Source organism: Hemicordylus capensis, chromosome 2, assembly GCF_027244095.1.
Source record: "Hemicordylus capensis ecotype Gifberg chromosome 2, rHemCap1.1.pri, whole genome shotgun sequence".
NCBI lineage: Eukaryota > Metazoa > Chordata > Lepidosauria > Squamata > Cordylidae > Hemicordylus > Hemicordylus capensis.
In genome coordinates, this window is record NC_069658.1 from 279,541,879 (window position 1) to 279,561,848 (window position 19,970).

At 43.6% G+C, this 19,970-nt stretch overlaps 1 protein-coding gene across 9 annotated transcripts in view; it reads left to right on the top strand.

The window, feature by feature from the left end:
- Positions 1-19,970, top strand: part of MITF (melanocyte inducing transcription factor) — a 227,183-nt gene that overhangs the window by 15,474 nt on the left and 191,739 nt on the right. For 7 of the 9 annotated variants that reach the window (XM_053296521.1, XM_053296522.1, XM_053296524.1 and 4 more), the window contains exon 1: positions 12,826-13,088. The exons of 1 other annotated variant lie outside the window; for it this stretch is intronic. In XM_053296521.1, the coding sequence (XP_053152496.1) occupies positions 12,985-13,088 (104 nt within the window). In that variant the 5' untranslated portion in view covers positions 12,826-12,984. Of the gene's footprint in view, positions 1-12,819; positions 13,089-19,970 lie in introns of those variants that run through there. One more of the 9 variants, XM_053296532.1, reaches the window with a different exon arrangement.

Consider the following 19,970-nt stretch of genomic DNA (forward strand, 5'->3'; position numbering starts at 1 on the left):
ATACTTTTGGCTAAATGTTCCTCAAACTCTCTTTTTGCCTCCCTTATTGTCACCTTGCATTTCTTTTGCCAGAGTTTGTGTTCCTTTCTGTTCTCTTCATTTGGACAGGCCTTCTAATTTTGGAAGGAAGTCTTCTTCCCTTTTATGGCTTCCTTGACGGTACCCGTTAGCCATGCTGGCATCCTCCTGGACTTAGTGGTACCTTTCCTCCTTTTGGGTATACAATCTAACTGGGCTTCTAGTATTGTGGTTTTGAGTAAACTCCATGCACTCTGGAGCGAAGTGACTCTCCTGATTTCCCCCCTCAGCTTTCTTTTCACCATACTCCTCATTTTGGAGAACTTTCCTCTTCTGAAATCCAAAATGTCCGTGTTAGACGTCCTTGGTGATTCTCTCCCCGCATGTATGCTGAATTTGATGGCACTGTGGTCACTGTTCCCTAAAGGGTTGATGACACTGACATCATGCACCAGGTCCTGGGTGTCACTCAGAATTAGATCCAAGGTCGCCTTCTCTCTGGTTGGTTCCATGAACAACCGTTCTAGGGCACAGTCATTTAGCGTATCTAGAAATTTGACCTCTTTGTCCTGACTTGAATGTGAATTTTCCCAGTCTGTGTGTGGGTAATTGAAATCACCCATAATTACAGCCCTGCGTCTCCTTGACGCCTCCCTGATTTCCTCCTGCCACTCCCAGTCACTGTCGGCATTATGATCCGGAGAGTGATAGGATGTCCCCAGTAGCACATTCCCTTTCCGGTCTTGTATAGTCACCCACAGGGTTTCTGTGGAGGACTCCAGTCCACCTAGGTTTTCTAGCTTGTTAGATTCTATCCCTTCTTTAACATACAGTGCTACCCCTCCTCCAAGGCGCCCCTCCCTGTCCTTTCTATAGAGTTTATACCCAGGGATAACAGTGTCCCACTGGTTCTCACTGTTCCACCATGTTTCTGTTATGCCCACTATATCTATTTCTGTGTTAGCAACCAAGCACTCCAGCTCACCCATCTTGGCTCGGAGGCTTCTGGCATTGGCATATAAGCACCTATATGCTGAATCTCTCCCCGATGTATGCTATTCTTCTGACTCTTTGACCTGCTGGCACAGGCTCGCTTCCGCTCTTTATGCGGTTCTGCTCCGTCCCCATCTGTTCTATTTGAATTCTTTGCAGCCTCACACTTTAAAGGATGGCTTTTGCCAAATGGAATACTGCCCAGCTCCCATCGGCTGTTCCCCAGGTGTCATTTTAAAAGCTGCTCTGCAACCTTTTTGATTTTAAGTGCCAGCAGTCTGGTTCCATCTTGGTTCAAGTGCAGCCCGTCCCTTTTGTACAGGCCTTGCTTGCCCCAAAATGTGTCCTAGTGCCTAACAAATCTAAACCTCTCCTCCTGGCACCAACGTCTCATCCATGCATTGAAACCCCTCAGCTCTGCCTGTCTCACTGTACTTGCGATAATAAAACTTGTTTTATTATCTACTTTATTTTAATTTGTAACTTTTAAATATTTATATTTTGTACACCGCCTAGAGGTGTACATATCAGGTGGTATAGAAATATTATAGATAGATAGTTATTGGCCACTGTGGCTGAAGATTATGGGAGTTGTAGTCCAAAAACAGCTGGGGGCCCGAAGCTGAGCAGTCCTGCTCTACCTCCTTACCATGGTCTAGATCAGGGCCCATGTAGCTGTTAATTAAAAGTGAAAGTTTCTATCTTGGCCTGCATGAGAAGAGGCCCCAGCTCAGAGTGACAGGTACACCATCTGGTACTACCTGGCAGCATACTCATGCAGGGAGGATGTTTCCTGGGCTCACCACTAAGAATAGCAACATGTGGCTTCAAATACAGCAGCTTGGGGTGTTCACGGGCTGATTGTTATAGTTTGGTTCAAATTCAGACCGAATTCGAACCAAATCACTGGCCCGTGAATCAGTTTGGTCCAACTGTCCAGCTGGTCCAGTCCGTTCAATCGAACCAGCTTGGTTCAAGGGGCTATGATTGTAAAGGGGGATCCTGGCTTGAAAATGCTTCTAAAGAGTGGTTGGGGGCAGGGTTGGGCAGCGAGAGGGTACCTTTAAAAGTAGATGTAAGGTATTTACCAATCCTCAAAACCCCAGTGCTCCCCCCAGCAGCCCTCCCGCATGGTGGTGGTGCAGTTCCAGAACTGACCTGGCTTCTGTGGAGGTACGGAGGCCACTTGAGTGACCTCTGCACATACACGGAGGTCATGCAGATGGCCTCCGTGCATCCGTAATGGCCACATCAGTTCCGGAATGGTGTTGCTGCTGTGCAGGCAGGCTGCTGGGGAGAGCGCTGGGGTTTCAAGGACCGGTAAGCATCTTACATCAACTTTTAAAGGTACCCTCTCACCCCCGCCCCACTCCTGGCTGCCCTTTTGGAGCATTTTCAAGCCAGGATCCCCCTTTTCAAGCATAGCTCCTCGAACTGTTGAACTGCAGCGAACCCATCCACCATGGACTGGACGTGGTTTGGTTTGACCAGCCCGCCTTTCCTGGAGGCTGATCTGGTTTGGAATCTAACTGTTGAACTGGCCTGATTCATGGTGGACTGGTTCACTGTCAAATGGTTCATGCACAGCCCTAAACCAGCTCTCTCCGCTGTGCCAGCAGCATCGTTTTTATTATCTTGTATACTTACTGTAAGCTGTTGTGGGGAGAATTCGTAGTAGTAGTAGGGGATCTTTTTTCTCAAACAGCAAAAGTCTTGTCAGTCAGTCAGTCAATAAAGGAAAGCCACAAGCTAGATAATTAATTAATGTTACATTTAATTTGATCTGCATAGAGACACTAAAAATGTTCCCATATTACTTCAGATGGCAGGTGGAGACTCACTTTGTTTAATGTTCCTCCATACAAAAAAAATGACCTCCACATAGAAAATCACCATTCTGGCTGGCTATCAATATATAAATCACCAGCTCCTTGGATTTTATTTATGAGATTGACAAATCTACTTAAGTATCAAAACACAGAGTATTGCGTTAACCTGTTCTATATCTGTGCCAAAGTTCAGAACTCTAGGCTAAGCCATTCCAGAAATATAAAAGGGTCCCTCGAGGAACATCTTGTGGCCCTCTAGGAGAGTGGGCACATGAACCTGGGCCCCCAGCTCCATGCCTAACAGTGCCTCTGCTCTCAGAACTAAGATCCACTTTTCATTTACATAGGCATTTTGCCCTAACACGCTCATAGCTAATTTCCAAGGCAGCAACTTCTCAAAAATAAGGGGATTAATGAAAGGGAAGTTGGAAGGGAAAGTCAAGAAAGTCAAAAGTCTTTAGGTTGCTTGCACTTTCTCTCTCTCTCTCTCTCTCTCTCACACACACACACACACACACACACACACACACACACACACCACTAATAGAAACTCAGCTAAAATGTATTATGCCCATTAGGAAATATATTAACAAGGGGATGCCATCAGAGATGGCAAGAAGAGTCATGGAAGAAAGAAAAGGCAAGAAGGCTTCCTTTAAAAAGCAAAAAATCTTGCCCAAACGAGGACGCCAAAATGGGGCATACTTTGGCAAAAGGAGTACAAGCTGACAGACAACCAAAAAGAGACATTTAGAAGCACTCTGCTAAAAAAAATTAAGATCAGGAATAACAATTTTGTTAAATGCGACAGAATCAGGAAGCCACTCACAGAGGCAGTTGAACCTCTATGACTGGTGAAGAGGAGGAGGAGCAGGAGGAGGAGGAGGAGCAGTGGCAGTGGCAGTGGCAGTGAAAGGATTCCTTACAGAGGATAGGAGGATTGTATTTATTTATTCTATGTAAACTGCTTTGAGAGTGTTTGTTGAAAAGTGGTATATAAATATTCATAGTAGTAGTGAGAAGTTGAATGAATTCATTGTGTCAAGCTTTACTGTGGAAGATGTTGGACAGATACTGAACTACTTTTTTCAAAGGAAGTGTTTAAAGAACAAATAAAAATAACAAGAGCTGAAATTCTAAAGCCAACTGGAATATTTAAAAAAGAAAAATAAGAAGTCCTTGGGTCCAGGTGGTGTATACGTGAGAGTTAACAATAATTCAAATGTGAAGTTATTGATTTACTGACAAAAAATAAGTAACTTTGTCATGTTCTGGAGGATAGGAAAGTATCCAGCAAAACAAGGGATCCATAGGAAAGCCAAGAAATTACAGGTGAAAAGCATTATTAATGACATAACGGTCAAGCATATAGAAGGGCTTGACTTCATGCCAGGCCTGTGGGGTTCCTGGAAGCATCTGGCTGGCCATTATGGGAATGCTGAACCAGATGGACCTTTGGTCTGATCCAGGAGGGTTCTTCTTACTTTAGCCTTCGAGAAGAACATATAGAATGCCTATCTTTAATAAAGAGAGCATGAAGGACCCATACCTTGTTAATGTATTTCTGTGCTCGGAAACCTATTAGCCGTGAAGCTGGAGTACTGGTTGTGAGCAAGCATCATGGTTTTTTTAAGAGCAAGTCATGGAGGAGGAACATCTTAATTTCTTTCTTGGACAGAATTACTAATTTAGTCTGTCTGTCTATATTTGGTCTATTGAAGAAGCTATTGGCTTAGGTTCAAGGCCTCAGGCTGAGGCCTTTTCCAGACCTGCCACCTGAAAACCTTTTACAGGTTGAATATCCCTTATCCAGACATCCGAAATCCGGAATGCTCCAAAATCCGGACACCATGTCGTAACAAAAAAAACAAAAACAAAAACAAAAAAACGCCTCAGCTCACTTGCTTGCAGATTCCCAGTTTTGCTGCTTTTAAACATGCAGTCAAAACTTACTTATTTTAGAAGGCTGTTAGTGACAGGGGTTTTGCCTGTAATTCTCTCTAGTTGCGGCTCTGTTTTTATTGTGAAGCTTTTTAATGTTTTTGATGTTCTCGCTTTGGCACTAGAGGGGAAAGAGAAAGGCCCCCCCCCTCCACTCCCTACTCAGTTTGGCACCTGCTCTGTTGGCATCTGTTTTGGTGCTCTGGATCCCATGCCCAAGATACCTCATTATGCAAATATTCCAAAATATGGAAAAATCCAAAATCAGAAACGATTCTGGTCCCAAGCAGTCTGGATAAGGGATACTCAACCTGTAACTGGAGTTGCCAGGAACAGAATCTGGAACCTTCTGTATGCAAATCACAAGCTCTACCACTGAGCTATTGCCTCTACTGAAAATGAAAGGCTTCTCCCTGTTGTGGGATGCAACTTATTATTATTTATTATTATTATTTTACATTTATATCCTGCTCTTCCTCCAAGGAGCCCAGAGTGGTGTACTTCATACTTGAGTTTCTCCTCACAACAACCCTGTGAAGTAGGTTAGGCTGAGAGAGAAGTGACTGGTCCAGAGTCACCCAGCTAGTTTCATGGCTGAATGGGGATTTGAACTCGGGTCTCCCCGGTCCAAGTACAGCACTCTAACCACTACACCACACTATAGCTAGATTTCAGAAAGCCTTTTGACTTTGTCCCATGTGACATGTTCCTGAAGTATTTATTTGCGACACATAAGTGAAAAACAAAAAAAGCATGACAGAATCATGCTTCTTCTTTTTCCACCTTGGCTATCACATGAGAAGTGGGACTTTTAACATGTAGTCTATAAGTCCCACTTCCCACGTAAGTACAGAAGCAGAAAGAGAAAATGCTGAGTCACTTGTGTTTGTTCTTTTTGTATTTTCTGCATCTGTGTTAAAATATGAAGGAGAGGAAGATAATGTGAGCCATTTTCCCTAACTCTAGCTATCTCATCCAGTTGGTATCATAAGAACATAAGAACAGCTTTGCTGGATCAGGCCCAAGACCTATCTAGTCCAGCATCCCGTTTTATACATGGCCCACCAGATGCCTCTCAGAAGCCCACAGGCAAGAGCTGAGGGCATACTCTCTCTTGCAGTTACTCCTCTGCCACTGGTACTTAGAGGCATCTTGCCTCATATTTAGAGGCACCTGGCCTCTAAATATCAATATCTAACTATCAGTATGAAGAAACATATTGAGAAACATTTGATGTGTTCCTTCAGATATGCCACCCTCACTTGCTTAGGTGGATTTTTGTTTTTAAATGAACAACATTATTTCCAATGTTTTTTAAATACTGAAATATTTTTATTATAATGACCACATACACTCTCTCTCTCTCTCTCTCTCTCTCTCTCTCTCTCTCTCTCTCTCTCTCTCTCTCTCACACACACACACACACACACACACACACACACACACACACACACACACTTACTTTGCAAAATAAATATCCATTGTTTTAGGGACAATCCTTGTTATGCAATCTGTTCCACCTGTGTTGCTCTCCTAGCTTCTTGTCTGGGACTCCTTAACATCTTAATCAGCCAAACATTTGGAGGAGGCTCTTGGAGGAGTCATGATGTCATCATCAAGTACAACCACATTGCCAAAGGCTAAAAGCTCGTGAAATACCATTTGCTGACAAACTAATCAAAACAGTATGCCAAACAGTCTCAGAATGTGTCTGTTAGCACTTTGGGCTGCAGGCTGTTAAACATTTAATCATTTCCAATGTTATAATATTATTATCATCAAACAGAAATAAGAGTGTTGTTGCATCATCATAATAGTGTTGCAGACGTCATTATGCAAATGTGAGTTCTGGTGGATGAATTTTTCTTTCCAATAGGACTGATATAGTTTGTTTTATTTGTTTAAAATAAGTATACCTCGCTTCTTAATTGCAAGGATTCATGAGGCAGCTAACAGATACAAAGTCACAATAAAACCTGAAAAAGTAATTCAATCAATCAATAATTTGCAGAACCAACTTTTGTTGGCAAAGTTATAAATTTTCAAGTTACACAACATATATTTATTGCTCAGTTATATAAGCCTTATTCAGACATTATGTTGTATGTGCATTCAAGTGGCTGTACACATGTGCATCTATGAATGACTATACAGACATTCCTTTTAAAAGTAAACCTGGGTCCCTGGAACTGCAGGATACAGATAGAATAATGTACATTTATTCAAATTTTATGGTGAATGCACATACAGTCATACATATGTACAGTGTATGTAGTCTGTATGGACTCTGTACATACAACTCTTTATGGACTCTGTACATAGATTGTATGTGAATTGAACATGTGAACAGAGGTGCTTTGATCCCATAAACTGTTCTAGGTGTGGGATTTTTAAATAATTTATATATCATCATAAGTGAACATGGCACTTTACAGAGTAACGTAAGCAAACGATGGATCCCTGCCCTGAAGGTTTTACAGTTTAAATGTGAATATAGGCAGAAACAACAGGAGGTGAAACGTGAGACAGACGAAAGGGTCAAAGGGAAAGAATATACACAGATACTAATAAAAGGTATGATCCATGCAATGTAATTTGCATTGGCTAAGCAAAGCTTCCCTTTCCAGCACCAACAGCATTGATTTGCTGCCACTATTGCTTGCCATGACCGAGAAGCGTGCAGCCTGATGCAAGGCATATTTTTTCAGAAATAAGCCCCACTTTGGTCTATGGAGCTTACTTCCAGGTAAGCATGCATAGGATTTCAGCCTTGTGTTTTGAATTACATAGCTAACTAAGTCCATCCTTAAGATGACTGATGTGTTTGTGGTAGGGCAGGGCTTGTATGTTTGGAATTACATAGCTAACAAAGTCCATCCTTAAGATGACTGATGTGTATGTGGTAGGGCAGGGCTTGTATGTTGCAAGAATCCTTGTTGAGGATCCCCTGTCAGTGATGCATGGGTCACCACTGTCAGGAACAGAAGCCATTTTTGCCCTTATTGTAGCAATATGTCCAAGGGTGCACTTGACTTTATTATAGCAACCATTCATTTAGATGGGAGAAAGTAAGTATACTTGGGGTTACCAGTATGACAAGGGCTGATCCCATTCTGTGAGTTCTTTTAGGAGATCTTTAGCGAGACTCTAGATCATACTTACCTGCATAGCCCTCATCTGGATTCTGCTCCTTGGTCACCTCAAAAGTAGGATGGAGTATTGGGAACCAGTTCTTATAGGAACATATGAAGCTACCATATAATGAGTCAGACCATAGGTCCATCTAGCTCCATAGGTCCATCTAGCATCACAGACTGGCAGCAGCTTCTCCAAGGTTGCAGGCAGGAATCTCTCAGCCCTATCTTGGAGATGCCAGGGAGGGAACTTGGAACCTTCTGCTCTTCCAAGAGCGGCTCCATGCCCTAAGGGTTAGGGTGCTCACATCTAATGGTGCTCACACATCAAGTCTCCCATTCATTTGTAACCAGGGTGGACCCTGCTTAGCTAAGGGGACAAGGCATGCTTGTTACCACCAGCTCTCCTCCTCTCCATTATCTTATAACTGTAGATAATGGTGTACACTGTGCAGTGTACACATTTTCCGTCATGTGGTGCAAATTCAGAAGTGCAGGTGCTCTCCATTACAGCCCCCATGGACATGCCCACCCCAACAGCCAGAGAAGCCAAGAAGTACCAATGCTCTGTCCCTGCACATCCCCCTCCACTACACCCCTGCACTTTTTACTGGACACCTTGTATTATGGTCTTTGTTATACAGCTGTCACAACAGTGGTGTGAGATAGATTATTTTCCCAGTTTACAGATGGAAAACAGTGAATATAGTCCAAAGCCATCTAGTGTTTTTATGGTGCAAGTAATACTTCAGTCCAAGTTTCCCTGATCCATTGTTACCAGACCACACTGACCTAATATGGAATTTTGTATAAATCATGACTCCTCACTAAAGTGGACATGTACTATACATGGTCCACTCTAATAGAAATTAGCCCAACACAAGGTCTCAAATGCATGCATGCACACATAGACTCAGACACAGAGACAACATAGAGCAAAGTGGGACATTAATTATATATATTCCTCCTTGCTATATTAATCCTATACTACTCAAGGCAATTTATAATATGTAAAAATGATGATAATACATAATATATGACAGACAAAAAACTTGTCAGAAACTCCTTACCATATTACCTCATATTACCATATTACCTCATCCATACTGTATTCAAAATATGTTTAGTCACTTTGAGGAGATATTGGCCTAATCACAGAGGAAGTTGTCCCTTGAGAACAATTAGGAAGTGTGTAAAAATTAGTCTGTTCCTTACCAAATGAATCATTAACTACCTAGCAGCCCAACCTTATTTATGTCTATGAAGAAGTAAATTCCACTGAGCAAATTCCCTTGAGAAGTAAATCCCATTACTAGGGATTTACTCCCAAGTAATTGTCCATAGAACTGCAGCCTAAGATGCTTAGCTCTGACACACACCTCTCCTGCAGTTTGTTTTTCAAAAGAGGTGTCAAAACGCAAGGCTACTTTCCTGTCACCAAACAGCTGTTTCCCCTAATTCCTTATGTGTGCCAGATGCTGTGGACCGATGCAGTCCAATACTGAATCTACATACTGTCCATAAAGCCCAGTATTGTGCACTCTGACTGGCAATGGCTCTCCAGAGAGGCAGGCAAGGACCCTTCCTCTCCTGCTACCCAAGATCCTTTAACAGCGAGAGATGCTAAAGAGTGGACCTGGAACCTAATTCTACCACTGAGCTACAGCCCCAACCATACTGAACAGAAGAACAGCCCTGCTGGACAGGGCCCAAGGCTTATCTAGTCCAGCATCCTGTTTTACACAGTGGCCCACCAGATGCCTCTGGGGAGTCCACAGGCAAGAGGTGAGGGCACGCCCTCTCTCCTGCTATTGCTCCCCTGCAACTTATATTGAGAGGCATCTTGCCTCTGAGATTGGAGGTGTAGCCATTGATAGGTCTGTCATCCATGAATTTGTCTAAGCCCCTTTTAAAGCCATCCAAGCTGGTGGCCATCACCACATCCCATGGCAAAGAATTCCATAGTTTGTGTGAAAAAGTACTTCCTCTTGTCAGTCCTAAATGTCCCGACCTTCAGTTTATCACTGAACTGACTGTACAGTGGTAAGGCAACAGGGCTTTCTCAGGTATGAAGCAAGAATTTGGTAAAGATCAATTCTAGCTGAATGGCCAAGAGGTGGTATCTCACTTACATTAAATTTTATGTCCCCTGAAAAATCTGTTCCTAGATGGAGGACATTGCCAGTTCCCGAGAATACTCTAGAACAGGGCTGCACAACTTCAGTGCTCCAGCTGTTATTGGACTACATCTTCCATGATCCCCAACCATAGTGGGCAACAGTCAGGGATGATGGGAGTTATAGTCCAGCCGCAGCTGGAATGCTGAAGTTGTGCAACCTCTTAGCACTAAGATATGGTATATATTTTAACCAGCCACATTTAGGGTGTTTAGAAGATTTTTATTTATTACATTTTATATCCCGCTCTTCCTCCAAGGAGCCCAGAGCGGTGTACTACATACAGTACTTGAGTTTCTCCTCACAACAACCCTGTGAAATAGGTTAGGCTGAAAGAGAAGTGACAGGCCCAGAGTCACCCAGCAAGTCTCATGGCTGAATGGGGATTTGAACTTGGGTCTCCCCAGTCCTAGTCCAGCATTCTAACCACTACACCACGCTGGCTCTTCATGAAGACTACAGATATGCATGGACTATACCAAATGGTAACTCACTCACCATGGAATGCATGAAACTACCTGAAGCATTGGATGTCTGTACATTCCTGCCAAGTTTTGTGGACAATTTTACCACTTTCCCACACATGTTTTGAAATCTGCAGAAACAGAATAGTGCCAAGATGTTCCTCATCACTCAGTAAGATAACAGACAACTGGTAAGTAGCTGCATGTGTATTGTTGTGACCTATTAGTATATGACTGTGTTTATCCAAATATGCGTAAAAGGATGGTTTTCTTTATATGCTGAGTTAGGAATTCTTTGTCAGTGATAGTGTATGTTAATTATTCTTCTGGAATAACCCCAAATAAAAGGGGAGTGAGCTTGTGCAACCTCTCAAATACATCAAAGCATTGGATGTACCATAGTTAGAAGCTTGAAAACTATTTTCAGCAACCAGGATTTGCTTGAAGCTATGTTAAGTCCTTTCAGAGAAAAGAAGAATCACCAATGGCCTTCTGCCTGAGTTCACATTGTTGGAACTAGGTAGGATAAGATCTCTAACATCTCTAACTACTTAAAATATATATATATATCTTAAAGACATTTTTTTAACCAGGCCTCTGGATAAGTGGTTTGGCTTTTGTAAGTGGTTGTAAGTTGTCTGTTTTGTTCAAATTGCTTTTGACTGTTTTAATTTTTGTGATTTGAATTTTAATTGTATGAAAATTGCCCTGAGAGATATCTGTTTGGTTTTGCGGTACAAAGCATGAATTGCCCCCTTTGCTAAGCAGGGTCTGCCCTGGTTGCATTTAAGAACATAAGAACAGCCCTGCTGGATCAGGCCCAAGGCCCATCTAGTCCAGCATCCTGTTTCGCACAGTGGCCCACCAGATGCTGCTGGAAGCCTCAGACAGGAATTGAGGGCGTGCCCTCTTTCCTGCCATTACTCCCCTGCAACTGGAGACTATGAATGGGAGACTTCATGTGAGCGCTAAGATGATGGGGCCACTCTGAGAAGAGCATGCCCCAAGTTCCCTCGCTGGTGGCATCTCCAAGAGAGGGCTAAGAGAGACTCCTGCCTGCAACCTTGGAGAAGCCACTGCCTGTAGACAGTACTGAGCTAGATGGACCAATGGGCTGACTCAGTATAAGGCAGCTTCCTTTGTTCCTGTGTTAAATAAATTAATAGGTGACCCTTCTGTCCCTGAGCTAGCTAGCTTGCTAAAACTGTGACCTAAAAGGACAGATAAACATCTCTGTTGAACTAGTGTGAAGCAAGTGTGTGTGTGTGTGTGTGAGATACATGTTTTAGAGCAGGGGTGCACAACTTTGGCCTTCCAGCTGTTGGACTACAACTCCCATCATCCCTTACTATTGGTGACTTGGTTGGGGATGATAGGAGCTGTAGTACAATAACTGGTGGAGTGCTCTCATTGTGCACCCCTGTTGTAGAGGAACTTTTTAGGGTGCAGGCCCAACATCATATTCTGAGTAAAGGTTCAACAGTTTTTAACAAGGTCTTAATCTGAGAGAGGAGTCACCAGTCCTTTGCTAGAGAACCTTTACAGATAATGTAGAGATAGTAAAAGCAAGGGTGCTCTGAGCATGTGCAGTGCCTTCCCCAATCACTTAGCATAATTCTACACATCCAGGCTTTGAAGGAAGGGCTTTCAGGTAGGCTGGTGACTGCACTTTTCACATACTCAGAGGCATCCTCGCAATCATCACATTGAGCTTTCGTTGATCCTGGAGCAGATGATAAAGCTAAGGACACTACTGAGCATGTGCAGCGAGCCCTGGCCTTACGACTGAGTAAACATTAGCTCTTACACATGTGGAATTCGAAAGAAGGCAGTCGCGGGAGATGTGATGAATGCGAGGGTGCCTCTGATTATGTGCAAAGTGCAACCACCTGGTCACTAAATGACCCCTTCAGCCCGCCCGCCCGCCCCGCGAAAGGTTTCTCAGCCACTAAGCGTGACTCCACGGGAAGGCTTGAGCCTCGGCACCTCTCATTTTAGAAGAGAAAAAGCACTGCCCAGCGGCCAAGATTCCGGGCCGAGCAGGCGAGATACCCTTGGCAAGCGGCTACTGCTGACATTGACAGGACGCACGCCGGTGTCTCTCTCGGCCCCGCCCTCTCCCTTGCGTCAAGCCTGCTTGGCTTTGCGGGAATTGTAGTACAACGGCTGGGCGGGCGGCAGCGGCCGAGGCCCTGAAGGACTGCAAATCCCAAGCAGCGCCGAGAGGAGGGTGTGCGCGAGTGGGAGGGCGCCGGAGAGCGGGCGGGCAGCGCAGCGCAGCAAAGCAAAGCAAAGCAAAGCGAGGCGAGTCAAGCGAAGGCTGGAGGGCTCCGAGCGTCGGGCGCAAGGCGCACACAGCGCATCGGGGACTTCTCTTTCCTTGCCTTCTTACGCTCCCCCCGAGGGTGGGGGACGGAGGGAGGGGGACATGCAGGCGGAATCGGGAATCGTGCCGGACTTCGAGGTCGGCGAAGAGTTTCACGAGGAGCCCAAGACCTACTATGAGCTGAAAAGTCAACCCCTGAAAAACAGGTGAGGGGGCCGGGCCGGCGTGGCGCGCGCTCCTGCTTCCTTGCACCGTCGCCCCCTTTCCCCGTCTTCTCCGCCCCATTCCTTCTTTCCTGTATATATTTTTTTCTCCTCCTTTGCCTTTCACCTCTTTCGCGTGAGGCGATAGCCTTGCACTGTCCCGATTAGGCTGGAGCAGGCGACTTTCCCTCGACTCCGTTCCTGGACCCCCAACCATTACTCTAGATTCGCAGCCCACCTCCACTTTCCCCGCGTGTTCAGAAGATGCTCCCCCACCCCCCAAGCGGCTTTTTAACCACCGAGGAAGAAAGGGCACCTAATCTGTGCGAGGTGATTCCTGATCTTCAGCAGGCACCTCTCTCTCCATCTACTTATCTTCCTGGCCTTTTCTTTCTGTCCTCAGTTCTTCTCCCTTTCTGCTGCTTCTCTCCTCACCGCCCCCCCCGCTTTGCATCTTCTTTCCATCTGCAACTTTTCTCTCCCCTCCTGCCTTGTCTTTTCTTCTCTCCTCATTTTCTTTTCTCCATGGCACTGCCTGTTTCTCCATTGCTCCCTGCTGCAACTCTGTCTCTCCCAGGATCCTTCTTGCCTCTCCTCCTTGTCCTCTTTCACTTCTGCCCCGTTCTTGTCTTCCCTCCCCCTTCGGAATAGGACCTCCTGTTGTAGCTGTCATTTATCCACCTGATCTAAAAGTTGTGCTGCTGCAGATGCAAAAGAGTGCTTTGGTGCCAGGAACTCTTTTCTCCTTTCCTAAAGAAACTTACCTTCCCCATACGGCACACCACCCATTCCTTAACTCACTAGGAAAAAATGGCAGGTCCTTTGCCCTCCACCCTTTCCCCTGGCAGAGACAATGGAAAGTGTCCCCATGCTGTTGGCTTGCCTTCTTTTGCCTGGACACCTCCGGGCTTGCATATGGATTTTTGCTTGTGCTGGGGTTAGGTGTGTATGTATATGTGTGTGTGGGCTGGCAGGGATGTGCTGTGTGCAGGCTGCAGTGTGCCAAAGCCAAGGAGGCGTTGCAAACTTGTTCTAGGTGTGAGAAGCGTGCGTGGCATGTTAGCAGCTCCTGAGGCTAGCTTTCCCACCGATGCGAATGATTTGCTGGTGTTCAACCAAGTGCCCCTTTGAAAAGGGAGGGGAAAGGAGTGAGAGAGAGAAGAGGGGAATGTTACAGAAGGGGAAAAAAATAATAATAACCCAGCATCTGCTGTGTCTGCTGATTACTTTCTGTCCCGTTGAATTAGGCTGTTTGTAAAAGTTTTAAAAAATACATTGAAAGGAAGCATCCTTTTACAGTTGAAGCTATAAAGGCAGCCATTTAGAGAGTGGTTCCTGTAATAATAGCAGTTTTGTTTAGTGTGTGTTACTGTTTGGGAGAGGGAGGAGGAGCGGAGTCCTGCTGGCTGGTATTATGTAAAGGGTATTGTTGAACATTCTCACCAGAGGCATTATCTGGCCTTGGCTGGGAGTTACAGACTTCCACTAATAGTTAAAGTGTGTATTAAGCAGAGAGTGGAGGGAGAATTGCCCATCTTTTTATTCAGTGAACGTGCTGGACTGGCTGATTCTTGCTGATCATATTTTGGATCATAGGATTTCTGTGATGTTGAATTGTTTGCCCTTCCCCCTAAAGTGGCCATATAAATATATACCATGGTTTTGGAAACAGGCAAGGATCTGGAATGGTTCAGATGGGCCAGCTTGTGTTCTATTTGTGATGTGATCGTTAGCCACCTTGTGGGGCTCCTTTGGTTCAAGAGGAGAGAGAAAAATACAATACAATATTTGAATACCAAGCTAGAAAAATATTTTTGAGCCTCTCCCACAGTATTTGTGCTAGGCAAGCATGTTCTTAATATAAGATAGTGCTTGCTTGCATTGTAGACTGAATTAAGTGCAAATCAACTGCAGTCTGCAGTGTGAAAACACCCTTAGAATTGCCAAAAGGCAGAAATTGAATTTTTTGAATTTTGGCCTTTTGAATTTTTGCATACCCGATCAGTCAACTTCTCTTGTATGTGTGTATGTAAGACTGTGTCCAGTCTAATGTAAATCGATGATCCTTCTTTCTTGTGTTTGTTTAAACACTCTACAAATTTGCCCAGTTTGTATACAGTTATGTAAATTTGAACTGAATGCAATTCAGAAGCTGACTGCATAAGCAAGTAGTCATATATATTTTATTTTCCTGGCCATGAGGTGCCAGTCTTAGTGCAGTCCTGATTGGCCAGTTTGATATTAACTGGTGTCCAATCAAACTGCCAGTGCTAGACATATAGGCCCTGCACCATAGAGATGTTGGAATTACAGTGATCTCTCCATCTGCTTCTATAGTGTATCACTGTCAACAGTATTTTTTTCAGTTTAGTAATAGAATATAAATTCAAGCTTTTTCTTAACTGTTATTTCTATAAATAAGAGTGCTGTTTATTTATTTTACATTTATATCCTGCCATTCCTCCAAGGAGCCCAGAGCAGTGTACATGGTTATGTTTATCCTCACAACAACCCTGTGAGAGATAAGTGCCTGCCCAGAATCACCCAGAGAGTTTCATGGCTAAATGGGGATTTGACTTGGCCCTTGCACCCCCCACCCCATTTCTAGTCCAACATGCTAACCACTACACCATGGATATTTATACATAGCTTTTCAACCAAAGAAGTTATTAAAGTGGCTTATATAGCAAAGCCACCTAATGGTGCAGCAGGGAAATGACTTGACTAGCAAGCCAGATGTTGCCGGTTTGAATCTCTGCTGGTATGTTTCCCAGACTATGGGAAACATACTAGCAGAGCTTCAAACCGGCAACATAGTTTCCCAGACTATGGGAAACACCTATGTCAGGCAGCAGCGATATAGGAAGATGCTGAAAGGCATCATCTCGTACTGTTAGGGAGGAGGCAATGGTAAACCCCTCCTGTATTCTACCAAAGACAACCACAGGGCTCCTGTAGTCGCCAGGAGTCGACACCAACTCAACAATACACTTTACGTTACTTTCTGTAGCAATGAGAAGGTGGCTTGCTGTCCAAAAGGGGTTCACAGTTCACACACGGAACACACACACACACACACACACACACACACACACACACACACACGACTCTGGCAACAGTCATTGGGGGCATGCTCTGCTGGTTGAATAGGGGAAGTTAATACCCTTGCCAAATATAAAAGAACTACCCACTTTCTCCAGCTGACAGCCTATTCTGTGAAACTTGCAATGATACCTTCCCAATGTAGTTGGTCTAATAAAATGAATTTTTGGGACCCTATCTTCTGCCTGGTTTTAGATGCTACTTATTTTATGTAAGGCAAAGCTTTAACTAGTGACTGTGTTTCCAATGATAAAATAATGTTTTTTTAAAACCCCTTTCCTGTGCAAGCACAAGTTCTTTACCCCTGCAGTTCCTAGTGTGTGTGCAGCTGAATGCCAGCGCTGCCACCGGGGATGGGTGGTGCTTGCTTGCTGCCACATCATGCACTGAGGAACTGCAGAGAAGGGTTTTTTAAAATGTTGTCCTTCCTGCCTGAAGCATTAGTACAAAGTGTTTCCTGCAGCCTGAGTGTGAGGTAAGCAATGTTTTAAATCATGCCTGTCTCTGGGACAAGTGGGGAAACCATTTTTGAAGTTATTATGACCCATGTTGGGAATTACCTGTTCTTTAGTCTGGCTGCCTACATGAACACGGACTTCTTGTAGCTGTGTGAATGCATTCAGTTCCTGTTACAAAGATAATATGAAGTAGGGATGTGCACAGAATAGGATTTGTATACCATTCCAAGCTCAGAACAGAATGCAAATGCCTAGTGGTGGTGGTGGTTCTTCCGTCGGAACAACTGGTCAAGCCGTTTGTTCTGGTGGAATATGCTGGGAACGTTTCGAGTGTTCCAAGTGCCGTTTTGGAGGTCTGTTTTTCCCTTGCTGACTGGTTTTGGCACTGGCTTCTGACTGGCTTGTGATCTCTTTGCTTCTTGGTTGGCCTCTTATCATACAAATCAAGTTGATTTGTATGATAACAAGCCAACCAAGAAGCAAGGAGATCACAAGTCGATGCCAAAGTCAGTCGGCAAGGGAAAACAAGCCTCCAAAATGGCGCTTAGAACACTCAAAACGTTCTGACTTGGATACTTCCATTCCGAGCTCGAAACAGGGCCTTCATTTGAAGGGTGTTCTGTTTTGAGCTCAAAACACTCTAAACGGCCCATTTCTAGTTGGAAAGTTTTGAGTTAAAAATGTTCTGCACATCCCTGCTATGAAGGAGAGGATCACTATTTACCTGTAAAAGTTATCTTATGGCAGTTTCTTCCTGGCAAGTATGCTCCTTGCAATTGCTTAATAAATTAAAACCTGTAGATAGATCTCTCACGTTGATCATTTGCATTTTCCATAGTTTCCCCTTAGACTGCCTGTTCCTGCATATCACTGCGTGCTGTAGGATAAGTTACTGTAAAGTTCCCTATGGAGATCTAGATCTCTCTCTCTGGAATCTTTCATAAAATTTGAATATGCTTTTACTGTTTAAAGACTTGATGCTGTCTGCTTTCTATTTGCCTTGTTTCAGAGAGAACAATTTCAAATTGAAACCTGCACTGTGCTCTGTGCAGGCTTGAGATATATGAATGTATGAAACTGCATTCTTTTGAATCAGAGCTTTGGTCTATTGAGCTTATTTTTTATTATATTATTATTTTACACAGTCAGACAGGTGTTATTGACTGGTTTGTTTTATCCAGACATCGAGTCCTTCCCAAGGACCTGGGATGCAAGAATTTTATTGTCAATGTTGTTGCTGTTGTTATAGATATCGTCGAGAATATAGGCTGTTCCCGGTAAAGCTGCTTTTTGGAACTGGCTAATGGTGATTTCTCTGGCCCCTATGGTGTTGAGGTGCTCTTCAAGGTCTTTTGGAACTGCACCCAGGGCGCCAATTACCACTGGGATTATTTTGGTCTTTTTCTGCCACAGCCTTTCAATTTGTAGATCTTTGTATTTGGTGATTTTTTCTATTTCTTTTTCTTCTATTCTGCTATCCCCTGGTATTGCTATGTCAATTATTTTAACTTGTTTTTCTTTCTTCTCCACTACAGTTATATCTGGTGTATTGTGTGGCAGATGTTTGTCTGTTTGTAGTCGGAAGTCCCATAATATTTTCACATCTTCATTTTCTTCAACTTTTTCAATTGTATGGTCCCACCAATTTTTGGCTACAGGTAGCTTGTATTTTTTGCAGATGTTCCAGTGCATCATCCCTGCTACTTTGTCATGCCTTTGTTTGTAGTCAGTCTGTGTGATCTTTTTACAACAGCTGATTAGGTGGTCCACGGTTTCATCTGCTTCTTTACAAAGGCGGCACTTGCTGTTTGTGGTGGATTTTTCTACTTTTGCTCTTATTGCATTTGTTCTTAGTGCCTGTTCTTGTGCAGCCAGTATTAAATCCTCTGTTTCTTTCTTCAAGTTGCCATTCTTAAGCCATTGCCAGGTCTTGGTGATGTTTGATTTTCCAGTTATATTGTGCAAATATTTACCACGCAGGGGCTTATATTTCCATTTTTCTGCTCGGTTCTTGACTTGTTCTTTCTTGTAGGCCTGCTTTGTTTCATTGGTGTTGAATAGTTTGTCATTATTGACCATTTGAAGTGCATCTTCTTCACTGTCCTTGATATATTCTTCAAGGCCTCTTTTCTCCTCCTCTACTGTTTGATGGACTTGCAGCATTCCTCTTCCACCTGAGCTGCGAGGGAGGTATAGCCTATCGACATCACTGCGGGGCTGCAGAGCATGATTGATGGCCATGATTTTCCTGATCTTACGATCTAGCGTCTCTAGCTCTGCCTGGGTCCAGTCTATTATTCCTGTAGTGTATCTGATAACAGGTATAGCCCAGGTGTTTATGGCTTGTATGGTGTTCCCGCCATTCAGTTTGGACTTGAGGATTTTTCTAACTCTCCTGTTGTATTCACTTCCAATTTATCTTTTAACTTGAGTGTGTGCGATGTTATCAGCCTGGAGAATGCCCAAGTATTTGTAATGTTCTTTCTCTTCCAGGTTCTTGATCTTGCTTCCATTGGGCAGTTCTATTCCTTCTGTTTTTGTTATTTTCCCTCTGTTCATTATTAATGCAGCCCACTTGTCTAGTCCAAACTCCATTGCTATATCGCTACTGAATATACGGACAGTGTTTAGCAGTGATTCAATTTCTGACTGGGACTTTCCATACAACTTCAGATCGTCCATGTACAGCAGATGGTGGATTTGACTTGATGTTTTAGATGTTTGGTATCCAAGGCCTGTTTTGTTTAGTATTTGTGAAAGTCGGGTCATGGCGATTACAAACAGAGGGGATAGTGAGTTCCCTTGGAAAATGCCTCTTCTAATGCTAACCTGTCCAAGTGTCTTGCCATTGATTGTTAACTGTGTACTCCACATGTTCATTGCTTTTTAAAATAAATATCTGAATGTTTTTGCTGACACCAGTTGTTTCTAAACATTTTAGTATCCATGTGTGAGGCAATGAATTGAAGGCTTTCTTGTAGTCAATTCATGCAACACTTAGATTGGTTTTTCTTCTCTTGCAATTTTCTAAAATCATTTTGTCAATCAGCAGCTTGTCTTTTGTGCCTCTGGTGTTTGGGCAATTTCCTTTCTGTTCAACTGGAAGCTGTTGGTTAGTTAATAAGTGTTGCATCACTTCATCTGCTATTATTCCAGTTAATAATTTGAACATGGTTGGCAGACAGGCTATCGGTCTATAATTACTTGGAACTGCACCTTTTGCTGGGTCTTTCATGATGAGATGAGTTTTCCCAGTTGTTAGCCATTGTTCAATATCACCTCCTTGCAAAATGTGATTGAGCTGTTTTGATAGTTGTTTATGAAG